Below are 19,594 nucleotides of genomic sequence, written 5' to 3' on the forward strand. Positions count from 1 at the left end.
TTCTTGATTTATTCATGTTTCAGAAACTAGTTTTGTGTTATAGTCATATAACTATTTGTTGAGTTCTAACTCATGTTAGGTATTCTCAGTATTTTGCATGTATTAATTAGTTTGATTTCCAAAATATTTTATAGTTCTGTGAGACAAATACTGTTATTAGCCTCGTGAGGAAGCTGAAACTTGCGAGATTAGTAATTTGCCCAAGAACGTGGCCCTAATCCAAGATGTGAACCCAGACTGTCTCACCTCCAAGCTCTTACCATTAGAGCATTCTGCTTTATTCTGTTATTAATATATATGTAATGAAATTCCCTCCTCCCTAGATAGAAAGAACCTTAATACTTCATAGGCATAGTTCTGAAAAGAGTAATTTGCTTTTGTTAAATATTTACACTCTTATATAACTGTGAGAGTCTTATGTTTAATGTGTCCTGTAAGAAGGAATCTTTCAGTTTCATGTTAGATTTGCTAGTTAAGGTTGAAGCAAGAATCTTATTCTGGCCAGTTTTAAGCAGAAGAGAATTTGTTCAAATTATCAGAAGTTCTCAGAATCCGCAGGTAACTAGGGAACTGTTCTAGAACAAAGGCAACAGTTGAGGCTAGAATATGGCCTAATAATAACAGGGGCAATCAGGTTAGGAGTCGAGGTAGAATGTCTGCTTAGATTTCAGATTCCAGAGAAGGCACATCTAATTAGTATGTGACCATCTGCCATGAGTCAGAGGCACTTTGTCAAAAAGAAATCTGGGTAGATGAAAAAAGAGATATTAAAAAGGAGAAGCAGTAAGGGGCTGCTACCCCATTAAAAAGTGAACAAGAACTTACTTGAATGAAGTTCTATGAATATTATCTATTGTATTAAATACTAAGTGTTGCACTCGTGGAATGAATAGTATTGCCAGTTGGAAAATTATAGAAAACCTCTTTTCTAATACTGTCATTCAGACTGGTAAACAGGTTTCCACTCTATATCCCCATGCAGTTATGGTGCTTCATGCCATCATTATCTCTTACCTAGGCAGTGTAATATCCTAACTGGTCTGTTTGTCTTGATCCTCTCTCAGTCCATCTTCCACACAGAAGCCAAATTGTTCTAAAATACAAATACAATCTTGTGACTGCCTGGTTGAGTTCCGCTCATTGCTCATGGTTAAAATCCAAACGTCCTACACAATCTGGGCTCTACTTACCTCTTCAGTTTCATCTCTCACCATGCTCAGAGTTTCACTCCTTTCAGCCTAGAGTCCTTTGCCAAAATACAGCTGGCGCTGCCTAGGACCTTTTCCCCCTTAGTTCTCCTATTAGAAGGGCTTCCTCTTAGAAGGGCTTCCTGAACTGCTCAAGTTTGGATTAAATACACCTTCTAAGGGTTTGATAAGCAATGTTGCTCGAAGGTAAGATCACTGATCTGCAAATTGCCAGTCTATGACAAGAAAATTACGGAAACTACAATTACTGATACTTTTATTTTACACTGATAATAACCATTGAGTAGAAAGGTTTTTTATTTTTTAATTGATTCTTCACCACAGGGCTTGACAAACACTGTACTATGGCATAATATTTGTATCACAAAATATTTCCCTCCTTAAATGTAAGCTCCTAAGGTTTCTGAAGCAATGCCTAGTTTTTAACAGCCTTGGAGTGCCAGGGATATAGGACTTAAAAATACTTTTTTAGTGAATAAAAATAACTAGTTTTAGAAAAGCAGTGATAGAAAATATCAGTCTGAAGTCTTTGAATGTCCCAGCTAGCCATCTATGCAAATAATTTTCCCCCAAATCAGATCAAACCAATTTCTATAGGATGAAAGAAGAGTTACATTGAGAAATTTCTTTAAGAAGTAATAGGTAAAAGCTAAAAAATTTGAGTGTTCCTACAGTCTTGGAGCAGGTAATGGAATTGTATACCCTCTCCACATAGGGGGTTGGGGGGAATATATATGTATATACAGACAGATGTATATACATACAGTATTTGCAACAGTATCACAAATTGCTGAAGAACACATGCTCTAATTTGGTTATCAATATTTTTGGTCTCAGTATTCCTTGACACTCAAAAAATATTTAAGCCCCCCAAGTAGCTTTTGTGGAGTATATATTACCATGTTTGCCCATTAGAAATTCAACCTGAGGTTTAAAAGTACAGAAGTACATAGTTCGGTTAGCTGAAGCCATCAGAACAGTAATTAAGAAAATGTCATTTAGCCTCTGAAAAATCTGTTGAGCATCTTTCTAAAAGTACATATTAATAGTTCCAAATGTGAAATTCCAAATTTTTATTTTCTGGGAATGATATTTTACACATGAATAGTTGTAATTTATATATATAAATCAGTCCCAAATAAGGAGTATGTGTGTATCAGTCTCATAAGACTGGGCTAATTCTACTTGTATTAGTCATAATCATCTTCCTCATCTTCCTCTTCCTCAGTTTCTTCATTCTCCTCTGTTGAATCTGCTGCTGCTTCTTGTGCAGCCCTGAAAGCCTGCTCCTCTTCCACAGTAGGGTCATCCATTTCTGTAATTTCTGGTCCACTGGGGTACTCTTGATAAACGGGTGGTGGAACTGGGGGTGTATAGCTGTCTGGACTATATTTATGACCCCAGCCTATGTAGAGATTTTCAAACTTTCTGTAAGTTAAAAAAAAAATGTAGATCATATAATTTTTCAGTAAGAAAAACTTATCCTTTTCTGTAAGAATAAAGTACTTAAGAGTATCATAGTCCCATAATGTTAAAACAGTACAGTATAATTAAAATGCATCAGAGGTGAAATATCCCTACACGATTCTTCTACCACAGGGAGTTGTGTGTGTTTGTGCTTAGTTGTGTCCGACTCTTTGCGACCCCGTGTACTGTGGCCTTTCTGTCCATGGGATTTCCCAGGCAAGAATACTGGAGCTGGTTGCCATTACCTCTTCCAGCGGATCTTCCCGACCCAGGGATTGAACCCACATCTCTCACATCTCCTGCATTGGCAGGTAGATTCTTTACCACGCACAACCTGGGAAGCCCACAGGGGGTTACTATGACCCAAACTGCTCAAGCTGGTTAAGAAGCCAGACCCTGTCAAAATGTACCCTACACCTGGACCACAGCCTTTGATCTTTTAATTATTTTCAGAAAAACAAAACAACAAAGTTAAAAGTTGCATACATTCCTTAGAGTTAGGAAGAATTACGAAGTTGCCAATCTAGCAAACGGCTGCATGAGGAGTTGGGCTTGTGGTTGGAAACCTATGTGTGATTTTTCAGGTCCAACCTTGGGCAATCACAAAAGCTTCCCCTGGTAGACCTCATGGAGAAAACTGCTCTCTCCACACCAGACTTGGTGCACACCCGGGGCACTGCAGTCTCAAAGGAGTTGTGGGCAAGGACTCTGGTCCCTCTGGCCTGTCATGCTCTTGATAGAATTGTGTTTCTGGCCCAGGTGCCTTTATTCCCAAGCCTCTTCATCTGGGGCCTTCAGCAGAAGTCTTCAGGCCCCTCTGCCAAGGCTTCCTAATGGGGGTTGAGTAAGAAAAGAGGAGAGCTTATAGATGCTTTCCCCTACTCTGCCTCAGTACCTAGTAGCTGTTTTGTTTTTGATTTTTGGCATTATGGCATGTGGGATCTTAGTTCCTCGACCAGCGATTAAATCTGCATCCCCTGGAGTGGAAGCTCAGAGTCTTAACCGCTGAACCACCAGGGAAGCCCCAGTACCCAGTCCTTTTTTCTAGCCCTCCCCACCTTCCTCTGGTCACAGGTCCATACAACTGCAAGAGCATTATGTTGAGGACTTCCTTGTCAGTGGGATGACCTCACAACTGTGCTGACCCATCTGACTTTCCACCAGTGTGGCATTCCATGTGGGCAAATGGAATGAGGTGGTGGACAGCAAGTAGAATCAGTGCTTCAACTTGCTTATGCTATCACAGTAAGTGATTAAAGGCTTGAAAACACTTTCATTTTTGGCTTGTTGATCTCATGGCTACTCTGATATTTGACCACTCGGTTCTCCAGCTCAGCCAAGCTTCTGACCTTAGGTTATTAAGTAAGAAATGGAAGCATAAGACAAATGGAAATATATGCTCTGGGTGGCAAAAGGACATTGACTATCCTCTTATCCTAATTCTCTTGAAAGTGATAGCCTAAATCATACATATTTTAAATTATCTTTTCTCAAGATATCTAACAAAAATGATGACTCAATTTAACACTGCTTAGAATTACCTCCATAAAATGATTATCAATTACTCAAATAACCATAGAATAAAAAACATTTTAGCTCCATTAATTGGATAATTCAGATGAAAATGCAGAAGTCTGAATTACTCTAATGTTCTGAGTTTGATGCTTTGTTGTATAAGATGGATGTTGTTTGAATTCATCTTATGCCATTACAGACTTGACATGCCAAAGAAGAGTTAAAACAGTAGTAACTTAACATTCCAGTGATAACTTATAATTTCCAGAAGTTAAATCATCAAGATAACAGCCTTACAAGTGGGCACATACTTACTTGCCATTGGAAAAGGCATATGCTCCAGGCCAGAGGTTGGATCTAAGGACTGCAATCGCATATTGAGGAATGAGATTTGAGGATAACCGTGTTGTCCAAGGCGATGTATTCTGGATCTCTGTAAACCAAAGAGAAATTCAAAATAGATTTAACTCCTAAATAGACAAGCATATACTGTGTAGCATAAAAGCTATATTTATAAACCTTAAAACACACACACACTTGACATAGAAAAGTTAAAACATCTGTTTAACATAGGATCAGGAGGGTATTATATGAACATCGTGGAACAATGAAATTTGAAAAAAATGTGTGTTTATATATATATGTGTACATTTGAACAACAGAGAAAATAAGTTTTACCAATGGAGACGAGGTCTGTGTGGTAGGGGGAAAAATATGTGATGACCAAATCATTGTTGTGAAAGAGAGCTAGGGTTTGGAGCGTGAACACTCCAAAACTGAATAGGAAGAAAAGAAGAATATGAGAACAATAGTATATTGGAAAAAAAATAATACTCCATGATATTTTACACTATGTCATGTGTTTACGATCTGTAGAATGCAGAACAAGTATGATTTTAAAAAAAAAGATAACTGTCAGCATTTCTAGTAAGAGAGCCAACTTATGTTTCCCCTCTGCAATACACTCCTGCAACCTCTGTCCTAGAAAGTTCTTTGTGGGGCTGGCCACATTACATTCTTTATTCCCACCATTAATTACAGTGTGTGTGTGTGTGTGTGTGTGTGTGTAAAGGTTTCCCCCACTATCCAAAAGTAGAGCGCTCCTATGAAACCTTTTGTAAGCCAAAGTGACATGGAGCAAAGAAGCAATTACCTTAGGACACATCTTGCTAATAGATTGCCAAGATAAACTGAGATAAAGCACAGAAGCTCCAAACACAATTCAAAGCTATGACAACTTGATGCTGAGTGTAGTTCCTGGGGAAGGAACTTGAAGGTGCCGCTCTGACAGCCTGAAGCGTGTGGGGCCCTATAACTGTTCACAGCAAAAATGCTGAACATTACTTTTGTTTTGCCTTTTCTTAAAAAAAAAAAAAAAATTATATCAGTGAAAATTGGTACTGATGTAGTTCTCTCGTAAGAGCAAAGTGCTGTAAAGTGATTTTTTGAAAAGCAAGAAATACCTGTGTATATATTAATATATGGGTTTCCCTCATAGCTCAGTCAGTAAAGAATCCGCCTGCAATATAGGAGACCCCGGTTTGATGCCTGGGTCAGGAAGATCCTCTGGAGGAGGGCATGGCTACCCACTCCAGTAATTCCTGCCTGGAGAATCCTCTTGGTCAGAGAAGCCTGGTGGGCAGCAGTCCAAGGGGTCACAAAGAGTCGGACACAACTGAGCAACTTAGCATGCAGCATGTCACCATGCCAAGATCTTATGTTATTTGGACTATATTCCCCACACTCTACATTTCATAGCCATGAGTGATTTATCTTGCAACTGGAAATCTGTCTCTTCTAATCTCCCTCACCCAATTCTCTCATCCCCCCACAATATAGTATTTTCTAATTAAGGCATGTACATTTTTTAGATACTATGTTATTGTACACTAAATAGACTGCAGTAGAGTGTAAACATAATTTTTATGTGCACTGGGAAACCAAAAAATTGACTTATTTTACTGTAATATTCAAATTTTCTGCAGCGGTCTGGAATCTGTCTTACAATATCTCCAAGGTATGTTCCTATATGGGCTTCCCTGGTGGCTCAGAGGGTAAAAGGTCTGCATGCAATGATGGAGACCAGGGTTTGATCCCTGGGTGGGGAAGATCCCCTGGAGAAGGAAATGGCAACCCACTCCAGTATTCTTGCCTGGAGAATCCCATGGATGGAGGAGCCTGGTGGGCTACAGTCCATGGGGTCGCAAAGAGTCAGACACGACTGAGTGACTTCACTTTCATTTTCATGCTTGTATATATACATGTGTACATATTTATGTATGCCTATATACACGCACACACACACATACATATACATATATGGACACACAGACATTTGTAGGATATGTAAAATTACCTAAATCTTCAGAGACTGGTGTCAAGAGTGGAGGCCCCACTTCCTGCTCTATGTTGTCAGGCTCTTCTCCTTTTTCTTCTTCTTCTTCATCTTCTTCTTCCTCTTCCTCCTCACTTTTTTCTTTGGGGTTGAACCAATTACAGCGACCCTGGGTAAAAATATTGCAAGATCTAGTGGTCTAATGAGGACCTTAAAATGCCAGAATATTCCTTTGGATTGAAGTAAGTATCTGCATGGTGTTCCACTGTGTGGCATATTGATCATTCATTCATTCAATGTATATTTACCAAATGCTATCTTGATCTATGCTATTTCAAGCAAAATATTGTTACAGAGTATTTATATATTAAAATTATTCAAACCTCAGTGAAAAAGGTAATAATGCATTTTGCTAATTTATATGACGGTAAGTTACTATTAATAGCAACAATGTGATAATAAGATTAGGTATGAAGTTTTGAGGTTATAATTTCTCATTTAATTAACTCATCTAGAGATATTTAAGAATATCTCTTATCTACATCAAAGTATAGTGAAGATATTCTACCTGCCAATGAGACTGTTTAATGGATTGTTTAAGAGTGTGGACTCTGGATCCATTCTGCTCGTTAACATCTGAAACTTATTAGATGTGTTTCCCTTGTGACATTTCCTAAACTTTCTGCCTTAATTTCCTCATCTGTACAATAAGGATATTAGTCTTTTATACAGGTGTGAGTTTTAAATGAGCTACTATATATAAAGTGCTGTTAAAAACTGGCAGAATAGATTCTATGTAACGACTATATGACACTTTACTTGTTTTTGTTAAAAATCTTTTATTGTTCATGCAAAAAAGTTCCTTAGCTAATAAAAATAGAATAAAAGAACTCTTCCCAAAATTAATGTACCCATTTATATTTAACATATAAAAATAATTTCACAACACGTTTAAACCTAAATTCTTCCATAACTTGCCAAATACTCCATGTGTGTGCTTAGTTGCTCAGTTGTGTCTGACTTTTAGCGATCCCCTGGACTGTAGTCCACCAGGCTCCTCTGTCCATGGGCATTCTCCAGGCAAGAACATTGGAGTGGGTTGCCATTCCCTCCTCCAGGGGATCTTCCCAACTCAGGGATCAAATCCAGGTCTCCCACATTGCGGGCAGATTCTTTACCATCTGAGCCACAAGGGAAGCTCAAATAAAATAAAGCCCATTTTACTTCCATTTGGAAATAAAATCTGTTTGAAGATCCTGGGTCTAAACGACTTGACAGTTATATACCACTTTGTGTTTAGATTTTTTAATTGTCTCTGTCTACAGTCTGAAGGCCTTTGTCTTGAATATACTGTGTGCATTATAGACAGAATTTAATAAATATTTATTGACTAGCTGATAGGCTGAGAATTGCAAAACTCCTACCTGAGGGAGGATATGTTGTACATGATGAACCCAATTGGATAGGGATTCCACTAGATCAATCACTTGGATGCCTTCAAAATCAGGGTTTTCTTCAAAGCTATCTCTCCCACTTTCTATTTCTTCTTCCTCTTCTCCTTCTTCTTCACCAAAATGATAGAATCCTAGAGGGCTGACATGGGTCCCTGCTGAAATTCTGGCAATTTGTGCTCGTAAGTAATTACTCTCATTTCCTGGGAAGGGTGGGTAGCTTATAATGGGGGTATCCAATCGCCCAGTGAAAAACTTCTTGATTTTTCTTGCAATAACGATTTGTGCAGGTGTCACTGCTGGTAACTTCACCCATGGTCTTCCTGGTTCATTGCAAACAAAATAGACATATTTGTTGGCACCTGTTCTGCTTTCTTCTTTTGGAATAGCCTGTGGGACCTTGTAAAAGGGCCTTGGTAATTCATCTTCATCGTCTTCATCAGCTTCACTGTCTCCATTGTCCCTCTCTTCAGGTACGTCTTCCTCTTCCACCTCCTCTTCATCTTCTCCCTCACGGAATTCCACTTCAGCTACAATATAATTCATTTCCAGACCTAAGATCTTGCCCCAGAAACGACATTTTTGGATTGGGTGGGTGTCAGTAAGCTGCTTGAGGGCAAGAAATATGCGGTAAGTTTCATCCGTGCCCAAACCAACTCCAGCTTGTTCAAAATAAAAAGCTGATTCCATTATGTTTGGAAGAGCGTGTTCTGCCTGGGAATACAAGCAATGTGATTAATATTTCATCCATAAGAGAACTGCTTACAACCCGAAGACTTAATGCAATCCCTATAAAAAAGACCTTTTTCATAGAACTAGAACAATTAATACTAAAATTTATTTGGAGCTACAAAAGACCCAGAATAGACAAAGCAATCCTGAGGGGGAAAAGAAGCTGGAGGTATAACCCTCCCAGACTTCAGACAATACTACAAATGCTACTATAATCAAAACAGCATGGTATTGGCACAAAAATAGACATATAGATCAATGAAACAGAATAGAGAGCCTAGAAATAAACCTGTGTATCTGTGGTCAATTAATCTACAACAAAGGAGGCAAGAACAGTATACAGTGGAGAAAGGACAATCTCTTCAGCAAGTGGTTTTGGTAAAGCTGGACAGCCACATACAAATAAGTGAAATTAGAACATTCCCTCACACCATCTACAGAAATAAACTCAAAATGGCTTAACAACCTACATATGAGTCATGACACCATGAAACTCCTAGAACAAAACATAGGCAAAACATTCTTGGACATAAATCATAGCAATATTTTCTCAGATCAATCTCCCAAGGCAAAAGAAATAAAAGCAAAAATAACAAATATTTGATCCCCACATGCTGTTTTTCCCCAGTCTTGTCAGTACTACATACAGCTACATAACCAAGTGTTAGGAGTAAGATATTTTTAGAAAAGATCAGCTAATGTCAAGTCCTTGACACCTATCACTTGTCCCTTCTGACTAGTCTATATCTCACCATGCCATTTGTGTCTCCTTATGAAGGCTACAGAGCTCTAGAGGGTTTGCGTGTGTGTTTACTAAGTTTCTTCATCATGTCCAACCCTCTGCGACCCTGTGGACTGCAGTCCTCCAGGATCCTCTTACCATGGGATTCTCCAGGCAAGAATATAGGAGTGGATTGCCATGCCGTCCTCTAGGGGATCTTCCCGACCCAGATATCTAACTCGCATCTCTTAGGTCTCCTGCACTGGCAGGCGGGTTCTTTACCATTAGATCCACCTTGTATATCCCTACCCCTCCTATCTATCCTTGACTGAACTCTGTGTCCTTTTTTGAACATATCTTACTCCAAACATCAAATTTGCAAGTATGTAGATGATTTCAAATAGCCTAACAGTAATGGAACATAGAAGCTCAGTAGATGTACAGTATAAATTACTCAGTAGAATAAATTGCAAATAAGCAGACTTTTAGGAAACAAAGCGGATACTGATTTGAAATATTTGAAGGTAAAATTTCTGTAATACAGATGATTTTATTCTCAAATGATAGTTTTTAATCTCTGTCACCAACTTTCTATGTAAATATTTTCAACAATTTATCTTTGGGGATTAAAAGAAATATTTTATTTCTCTCCTATTATGTCTGATTGACATAATATACATACTGTCAAGGTGCAATATGAAGAAGTAGCCTTGGAAGAAAATGCAAATGACATTAGAAGCTCTTTTAATTTTTCCAGTAAATTAAGGGGGAAAATGTTCATCTTGATTGAAAGCCAAATTTTATTTTATGTGCCATTTATTCATTCATTCAACAAATACTCAGTAAGAAACAGCTATGCATTCAGGCTGTCTCAGGCATTTTGGAAAATATAAAGGATGAAGGAACCATTTCAGCTGATACCAAGGGGTTTAGCCCCACAAACATAAAATAGCTAAATCTGTGAAATACTAAAACACAGTGTGAAAACATAAGAAACTCTAACCAAGGAAATGAGTGGTGTGAAATGAGGTTGCAAATACTATTTAGTAAGCTATAAAAAGGCAGTGGGTATGAATTTAAAGCTACACTCCATTCACCTCAAAAAACCCATCAAGATTGACCTCTTCAAATTTACAAGAGTGACTTACTATTTCATCTTCCAGCTCTTGGTCAGCTCCTTCTAAATTTCCCTGAAGAAAAAGAGTTTTCTGCTTCTCTGCTACTTCATAGGTTGCAAGCATCTCATTCTCATTTTGGAGTGTATCTAATTTTTTACTAAAATGTTCCATCTTGACATCTTGGCTAATATTTTCAATGATGTCCACAGCATTTTCAGGACGCTCATCTAAGACCTTGGTCAGCATTTCAGAAAGATGATCATATCTACCCAAAAGAGAAAATTCCAGATAATATCCCTGTCTAAAGCATTTGAAGAAATATTTCATACATATTCAGTGGGTTTTTAGGAAACTTCAACAACCTGAAAACTTGAGAGATTTTTAGTGGAGAAACTCAGTAACTTTTACCACTGCCAAGAATAACTTGTCCTAGAACTTTTTAAGAAATTCCTTCAATATGATATGAATATTTAACTTATTAAAGAAAAACACATTACAGCAAGATACATGTTCTACATCAGCTACATTTTTCACTTTTTATTTCAGATCAAAATCTCTCAGTTTTATATTTAAAAGTGACTAAGCTTATTTTTCATTCTTTTAACATAACTTCTTTTCTATCCCCCTTTCCCACCCCTCATTAAATCTAACTTGATTTTTAAATCCAGCTGACTCTTTTAAGATCAGTTCTCTTTTTACACATTTCCTAAGCCAGTTATATACTTCATTGTTTTTAGACCTACAAGAAATACATTTCATATTGCAACCCCAACCCACCCCCCACACACAAATGGAGAGAAAAATGTCATCTGATGTTACGCACGTTTATTAAAATGTGATGCACTCTAATATTTTTTGTCCTTTTCTGTTAAAACCACTGCTGTAACTTTTTATTTCATAACTGAGTTAGTGAAGCTGCCTCTAACCTCTCTATTGATTCATTAATTAATCTCTAATCTCTCATTAATTCATTACATTTTACACAGAACTGTTAGCAGGTGCTTTTTAAGATATCAGTTTTACAATGTGAAATTTACTACTGAAGAACCCAATATGCCTGTCAAACTGCTCTCAGGTGAGATAGAAATTCCTCTGTCCAGTGTGAGGACTTGCATAAATTACCTCTCTGGTGGAGAAGCACTGTATCTCTTCTTTCATTTCTAATAATTAGTTCAGTTAGAATGGCTGCCCAGCAAGGTAAATCTACCAAATAGCCCTTTCATCTTGTTGCTGTCTGACTTGAGATCCTTTGCTTGCTCTGTCCTATACATATTTTTCTCAAGAAATGATTTAAAATACACTTAATCCTCAAAGTCTTACCACGCAGATTATCCCTGAAACTCTTCTTCCTCAGTGTGGACTGGGCCTTTCTAAAATCACTGAAACACTGTGGTGTAATTGTGTACATTACATATTTCTCATTCAGCAACTGCAGTAGTTTCTTCCAGGGCTGAAATTAGGTTGTTGTTTATTGTTTTAATATATCTCTTTCCTTATTATAGTGAAACAAAATGGATGTTCAATAAATCCCTACTATCTTTAACCTGCCCTAGTTATTTAATTCTTTCTTTAATATTTGCATTTATCTAATGGATCTTAAGAACCTCAAAGAAAAATAGGTAAATTATATGCACAACCAATGTGAAGGACAGTTTGCAAATATTATATATGAAGGATATCTTATTCTCCAAAAATTGCTATTTTTATATACATGAACAGAAATGTTATGACTGATAGAAAAGAAGAAAGCAGTCTTTTTTTGCAGGCTTTTTATTCAACAATATGAAAACCAATTTTGTATTTTAGTCAAAATTGTTTTAACGGTAATTAAAAAAATAGCTTTCAAGTTTGTCAAATAAGAGCTGTGTATAAGAGATGGAGTTTAGTTCATCTTTAATGAGCCATTTTTAACTATAGTCTATAAAGCACTTAGAAAGTAATAGTGAATATTATGGATGGTATTCAGTCCTGGGTGTTCATTGAAAGGACTGATGTTGAAGCTGAAACTCCAATACTTTGGCCACCTGATGTGAAGAGCTGACTCATTTGAAAAGACCCTGATGCTGGGAAAGATTGAAGGCAGGAGGAGAAGGGGTTGACAGAGGATGAGATGGTTGGATGTCATCACTGACTCAATGGACATGGGTTTGGGTGGACTCCGGGAGTTGGTGATGGATAGGGAGGCCTGGAGTGCTGCAGTTCATGGGGTCGCAAAGACTCGGACACGACTGAGTGACTGAACTGATGGATGGTGTTCATTTATTACCTCAGAGACTTAGCATTTGGACACTAAATTAAATTTGGCTATTTAAGTAATGTCAGTTATAAAATAATCCAGTAAAAGAAATTTTCCCATTTTATGTTTTGTATTCAGTTTTAAATTGTGAACTTTCAAATATTTACAATGAACTTTTTTGACATTTTATCAAAGTTTGTAAATACTTGCTTATTATTTACCCAGGGAATTGTGACAAGAAGTTTATATCAGCAATTCAAGTAGAATCCAGCAAATCACATCCCTGAAATTTAAGTAAATTGTAGTTAGAAACAGTAATTTATAAATAATATTTAATTTGGGTTCTGTGAAGACCTCTCACATTAAATATTAATTGATATCTTATTCTTCAGACTTTAAGATTATACTTCATATTTTTAAAAGCCAAGTAATAGCTTTGCCACATACGTATATTGAATGGCATTCATTTAATGTTTGCCGACTAATCAGGAGACATCTCAGCAAATTGAGGATTGTTGTCATTGTTCAGTCACTAAGTTGTGTTCAACTCTGTTGCGACCCCATGGTCTGTAGCCCGCCAGGCTCCTTCTGTCCATGGGATTTACCAGACAAGAATACTGGAGTGGATTGTCATTTCCTTCTCCATGGCACCTCCAGGGGATCCCAACCAAGGAATTGAACCTGCATCTCCGGCATTGGCAGACGAGTCGTTTACCGCTGAATCACCAGAGAAGCCCCCATGTTGAGGATTAACTAGAGTCAAATGGTCTAGACTGTGTCTCCTGTACTGCCATTAATTAATTAATTCTTTATTCAGTAAATAGCTGATAGCACTGTGCTAGGCATTAAATATATAGTGGTATTCAACACTCAAATGGTCCCTGTACTCTGGGGACCTGCAATTTAGAGGGAGAGTCAAACATTAAATATAAGTCTGTAAGTCTCTATACAATTATAAATGACCTTAAGTACTATGAAGGAAAGAGCAGGCAGTTATAATAGAGTTCTATGGAAGCTGATTCCTAAAAGATGTGAAGACAGCCAGCAAAAACTAAGGAGGACTTAGGGAAGAAGCCGTCTGGGCCAAGGGAGCATCACTTGAACTGACCAGGCTGTGTGGTTGGAGCATAGCGATGGAGGAAAGCTAAGAATCAGTCAGTGTTGTAGCCAGAGAAATGTTGCGCAAATTAATTTTTCCATGACTTAGTCCCTTCATTTAACAAACAAGCGGATTATATTAGACATTTTCTCAAGTCCCTTCTAGCTAGCCCTACAATTTTGTTGATCCTATGATTATGTAACCCTGGAAGCAAGAACCTCTAGAAATCTAGACTCAATGATGAGACCTGAATCTTAGCTATAATAGGATGGTCGAAAAATTCCTGGGTCATTTGTTACTACATTTTAAAAGAGATCTGGATAAAATGGCATGTACTTGGGATGGCCTGTATAGCAAGGAATTCTCCTGATTTGCCTTGGACTGAGAAGTTCCTCGGGATGCCATGCCTAGTCGGGACAATCCCAGGTGAAGCAGGCAGCTTATCACTCCAGCACTGGCCTGGGTAGGGACTTGAAACCACGCCATACAAGCACTGAGAATGCTTAGATTTTGGTAGACAGTCCTTTTTAACAAGCATCCTGGAGAGATACTTCATGTTTCTTTCAAACCCCAGATTCCATAATTCCTAGATTTTATTTCTGTGTATCTAGGATCTTTAAAGAAGCTAAAAGAAACTCCACCAGTAACCTGTTTTGAGTCCTACAATTCAAAGAGATATGAAGTCACTCTCTCAGTAATTCAGACTTTTCAGATATATTTTCATTCACCCACGGAAGCACATCCTCACACAGAGATAATCATACCCCCTCCCTTTGCCACATTTTCCTCTCTCTTTCCTCCAAGACTTACAGATTTAAGCCCGACTTGCTACTGGTCTTCAGTAGGTAAGCCTTAGCATTCTGAATGGCAATCTCAAGCATGCTGGGGCTACTTCAGAAGCCCCAGACTCAGGCTGATCGAGATGACAGTTGTTGTTTGAGTCGTCTTCTTGAAAAATGTCAAATCTCAGCTCTTTCTGTTTAGAGGTGTGGTGACTCACATCCCTCAGTTCATGCAGCGGATATTTGGTTTGCTGAGGCTGATGAAAGGTGTTTCCCTCTGATTGACATGTTTGATGAGGAGTTGATCTGCCTTTATCAGATAATTGTTCCAAATGGCCAAAATGAGGTGTCTCAACTTCAGAAACAACACTAGTGGTCTTGTCTGACTGCGATGGTGCCATAAAGTCCTGCCTGGCCAGAGCCAGGGGAGAAAGAGTGGAAGGGAGCTCCTGAGATGAGGAAGGTGGAAACGATGAGCATTGTCCTACGAGGTCATCCACAGGTCGATCCGGTGTTCTCGCTCCAGAGCCGGGCGTCCTAGGAGGGCTGCTCCTGGGCTGGAGTCCAGTTTCTGGCCTCTGCTGCAACTCTAGGGCCTCGGATAGCCCAAGCTCAGGATCTTGGGAAGTAGTTACCGTTTCTTCCCACGGCTGCCCTGTTTCCCCAAGTTCTTGGTGTTCTATTTTTTGGTTGACGGGGATGGAGTCTTCCATGGAAGGAGTCAAGAGAAAAAGAAGTTTTGGATGAAGAGGGGGTGCAGATATGGAAGGTAGCAACTCAGGGCGCTGGCTTTGCTTAGGTTTGCAAGGCGATATCTGGGTCCTAGCCGCTCTGCAAGTCGCAGCGTCCTGTCTCCATAGCAACCCCAGGCTGGATTCCCCCTAAGAGAAACAACGCACGCCTGTTACCCGGAGTCTAGGGAGGAGCCCGAGAAAGATGAGAATCCTGGATTTGTGATTTGGCGCAGCCTCTGCTCCTCTAATAGCTCAGCCAATCTGATCTGCCGTCCATCAGGCCCGCCTGGCAACCTGAGAACTGGGAGGAGGAGGAGCCCCGGGAGAACTTTCAGGGTCTGAGACTAATATTTTGATTCAAGTTGCGCGTCGAGGAGTGAGTCTTGTGTTAATGGGGGGGGGGGGGGGGGGTAGAATGCATTTACAGAGCTTATGTGTGTTTGAGAGAGAGAGAGAGAGTGTGTGTGTGTGTGTGTGTGTAACGGAGAAGAGACTGAGGGTGAGGGCGAGGTGAAGATCTTGGCAATCTTGGAGATTCAGGTGACAAGGAGACTCCAGTGTGCAGAACATCAGAGTGGAAAACTCAGAAATCAAAGGTGTCTCGTCTGTGCCAACTAAACCAGCGACTTTTAGACAATAAACAAGGGAGTCCTGATTTTCCTCTTCTCCCTCCTGTGGAATCTGCCAGATAAGTAGGCAGAAAATTACCTTCAAGGAGAAGGCAACGAGGTTACCCTATGTAAATAGATAATTCATGGGTTACCTGTTTTCTAATAACTGAAATTCAAATTAACCCTAAAACTATATTAGTATAATGTAATCTTTCTTTGAAAATACACCTGTGATTTCATAATTTTGCAGTATCTAAGGTCATGATTATGATGACTATTAATTCATATTATTCCATCTCCAACCAAAAGAATGTATAGAGGATGGAATCATACATATCTGGCCTTGACTAAAAACTAAATCAATTAAAGTCTTTCGTGTTAATTTGTTCTGTATCTCTCTTTTAAAACAAGCCAATTGATCCTTGATATAGCTTCTAATTAACAATTTGTTGGTCATAAATTCTAACTTCATGAAAGAGCATCATATTTACCACCACCCACCCCGAGTTTAGTGGAGGTTAAAAAGCACAGAACTTTGTTCAAAGCTGTGGATCTTTACCCCTCCCAAAATGTACATCGGTGTGCACACACGGAATGTTGTATGTAATTTCTTCTGGTTCAGGGACTCCTTGAAGTCAGAGGCCTCAGACTAGAACTCTTAGAATAGATTCAAAAAACAAAATGAAAAACTAGAATTATAAATTGGAGATTTTTTTTGTAATTGGTACAAGGATTGAAGGGGGGAATAGCATTTTATTCCCCTTCATAGTTCTATTCTCTCCACCCTTGAAGCTGGCAAGAAGTGATGGAGGCTTTTTTCTTGGACTGACAAGTCAAAGCAGGATGGTAAGACCAGGAGAAAAGGATAAGGAACAGTTTTTGCATCTGTATTCTCAAGAAGTGTTTGTCTGTAGTTTACTTTTCTTGTAATGTCTGTCTGGTTTTGTTATTAGAGTAATTCTAGCTTCATAGAATGACTCAGAACGTATCTTCTCTAGTTCTATTTTATAGATGAGATTGTAGAGAATTGGTAGAATTCACCTGTGAACCCATCTGGACCTATTTTTGAAGATTATCAGTTATTAATTATTGGAGATTATTAATTATTGATTCAATTGATTCACACACATATATATGAGGAAATTGCTTATATATATGAGTCTATGTATGTTTTGGCAGACTGCTTTTTTCAAGGAATTGGTCCATTTTACCTAAGTTATCAAACTTACAAACCTAGACTTCTTCATAGAATCTTTTATTATCCTTATAATGTCTATGGGACCACTAGTGGTACTATGTCTTTAATTTTTGAACTAGTAATTGCAACTTCTCTCCTTTTTTTCTTTTACTTAACCTTGCTAGAGGCTGATTCATTGATTGACCCTTTCATAGAAATAGTTTTTGGTCTTGTTAATTTTCTGTTTTCAATTTCATTAATTTCTGCTCTAATTTATATTATTTCTCTTCTTTTTCTTACTTTGGATTTAATTTGCTCCTTTTTTCTAGTTCCCTAAGGTGGAAGTTTAGATGATTGAAGCTTATATGACTTAGACCTTATTATTTTTCTGATATATGTGTTCACTTCTATAAATTTTCCTCTAAATACTGATTTTGCTGCATTCCCCAAAATTTGATGTTACCTGGTACTGAAGTTAGCTTTGTCTGAAATTAGTCAATCCTAAAGGAAATCAGTCCTGAATATTCATTGGAAGGACTGATGCTGAAGTTCCAGTACTCTGGACACCTGATTTGAAGAACTTACTCATTGGAAAAGACTAGGAAATCCGATGCTGGGAAAGATTGAAGGCAGGAGGAGAAAAGGATGACAGGATGAGATGGTTGGATGACATCACCGATTTGATGGACATGAGTTTGAGTACGTTCTGGGAGTTGGTGATGGACAGGGATGCCTGGTGTGCTGAAGTCCACGTTTGCCGCAAAGAGTCGGACACGACTGAGCAACTGAACTGACTGATATGTGTCTTTATATTTAAAGTGGGTTTCTTGTATATTAGATAGAATTGGCTTTGTAAAATCTTTTATAATTGTAACCAACATGCCTAACGTACAAACAAAACCATTGGTATATACAGGAATCTAACACCCCTAACTACTTGCACTTCATTCAGTATCATTATTCTTTGTCCATGGTATGGAGAAGGAGTATCAAGTAGACAAAAAATGGATATATCATCATCCTCTTGCTTTCCTGTTTCTACTAACTGCCAATTTAGTAGACCAATTTCATTGCAGAATAAAAATACTGGAAGAATGCAAACAAGACAAAAAGAACTAATATTGCATCTCAATAACCTCTGACATTTCTAATAGCCTATCACATTAGCTCACTCAGACTTCATTGTTATATCAGATTTTAGAAACAAACCAATTGCTCCCTGACAGTTATATGTCTTTCTGTGATTGAAGAAATGCTCATGAGTTACAGACTCTCAAATTAGGGCCAGATTACTCTTTAACTCTTGAAGGGAGGCTTCTAATTCTTTTGTAATTATCAAATTACTCTGAAAGAAAACACTTTTGCAGACAATGAATATCCAACTTGATACCAGGTTATTTTGGGGAATTTCTTATATAAATAGTCTCCTGGCTCTCAAATTTTTTTATTGAGAGCCACTGTACACTTTTTACAATGAATAATCCCTGAAATAGATCTTGCTAATGTGGTATGTAGTTTATATAATATACTCACAAACTCTTTCCATTTTAAAGATATGCTTTAACTCCTGCAGCTCAATTCCAGAAAAATAAATGACCCAATCAAAAAATGGGCCAAAGAACTAAACAGACATTTCTCCAAAGAAGACATACAGATGGCTAACAAACACATGAAAAGATGCTCAACATCACTCATTATCAGAGAAATGCAAACCAAAACCACAATGAGGTACCATTACACGCCAGTCAGGATGGCTGCTATCCAAAAGTCTACAAGCAATAAATGCTGGAGAGGGTGTGGAGAAAAGGGAACCCTCTTACACTGTTGGTGGGAATGCAAACTAGTACAGCCATTATGGAGAACAGTGTGGAGATTTTAAGTGCCATATGACCCAGCAATCCCACTTCTGGGCATACACACCGAGGAAACCAGATCTGAAAGAGACACGTGCACCCCAATGTTCATCGCAGCACTGTTTATAATAGCCAGGACATGGAAGCAACCTAGATGCCCATCAGCAGATGAATGGATAAGGAAGCTGTGGTGCATATACACCATGGAATATTACTCAGCCGTTAAAAAGAATTCATTTGAATCAGTTCTAATGAGATGGATGAAACTGGAGCCCATTATACAGAGTGAAGTAAGCCAGAAAGATAAAGAACATTACAGCATACTAACACATATATATGGAATTTAGAAAGATGGTAACGATAACCCTATATGCAAAACAGAAAAAGAGACACAGAAGTACAGAACAGACTTTTGAACTCTGTGGGAGAAGGTGAGGGTGGGATGTTTCGAAAGAACAGCATGTATACTATCTAGGATGAAACAGATCACCAGCCCAGGTTGGATGCATGAGACAAGTGCTCGGGCCTGGTGCACTGGGAGGACCCAGAGGAATC

The 19,594-nt window shown here is 38.4% G+C and overlaps 1 protein-coding gene across 1 annotated transcript; it reads right to left on the minus strand.

The window, feature by feature from the left end:
- Nucleotides 1–2,398: 2,398 nt before the first annotated feature.
- Nucleotides 2,399–15,377, minus strand: RSPH4A (radial spoke head component 4A). The gene is given in 7 exon segments (XM_065911241.1): nucleotides 2,399–2,636; nucleotides 4,506–4,623; nucleotides 6,547–6,694; nucleotides 7,950–8,690; nucleotides 10,578–10,812; nucleotides 14,693–14,771; nucleotides 14,774–15,377. Coding segments are annotated over 7 exon segments (2,163 nt in total).
- Between the last annotated feature and the right edge of the window lie 4,217 nt (nucleotides 15,378–19,594).

The sequence above is a fragment of the Muntiacus reevesi genome, chromosome 19, assembly GCF_963930625.1.
Source record: "Muntiacus reevesi chromosome 19, mMunRee1.1, whole genome shotgun sequence".
Lineage (NCBI taxonomy): Eukaryota > Metazoa > Chordata > Mammalia > Artiodactyla > Cervidae > Muntiacus > Muntiacus reevesi.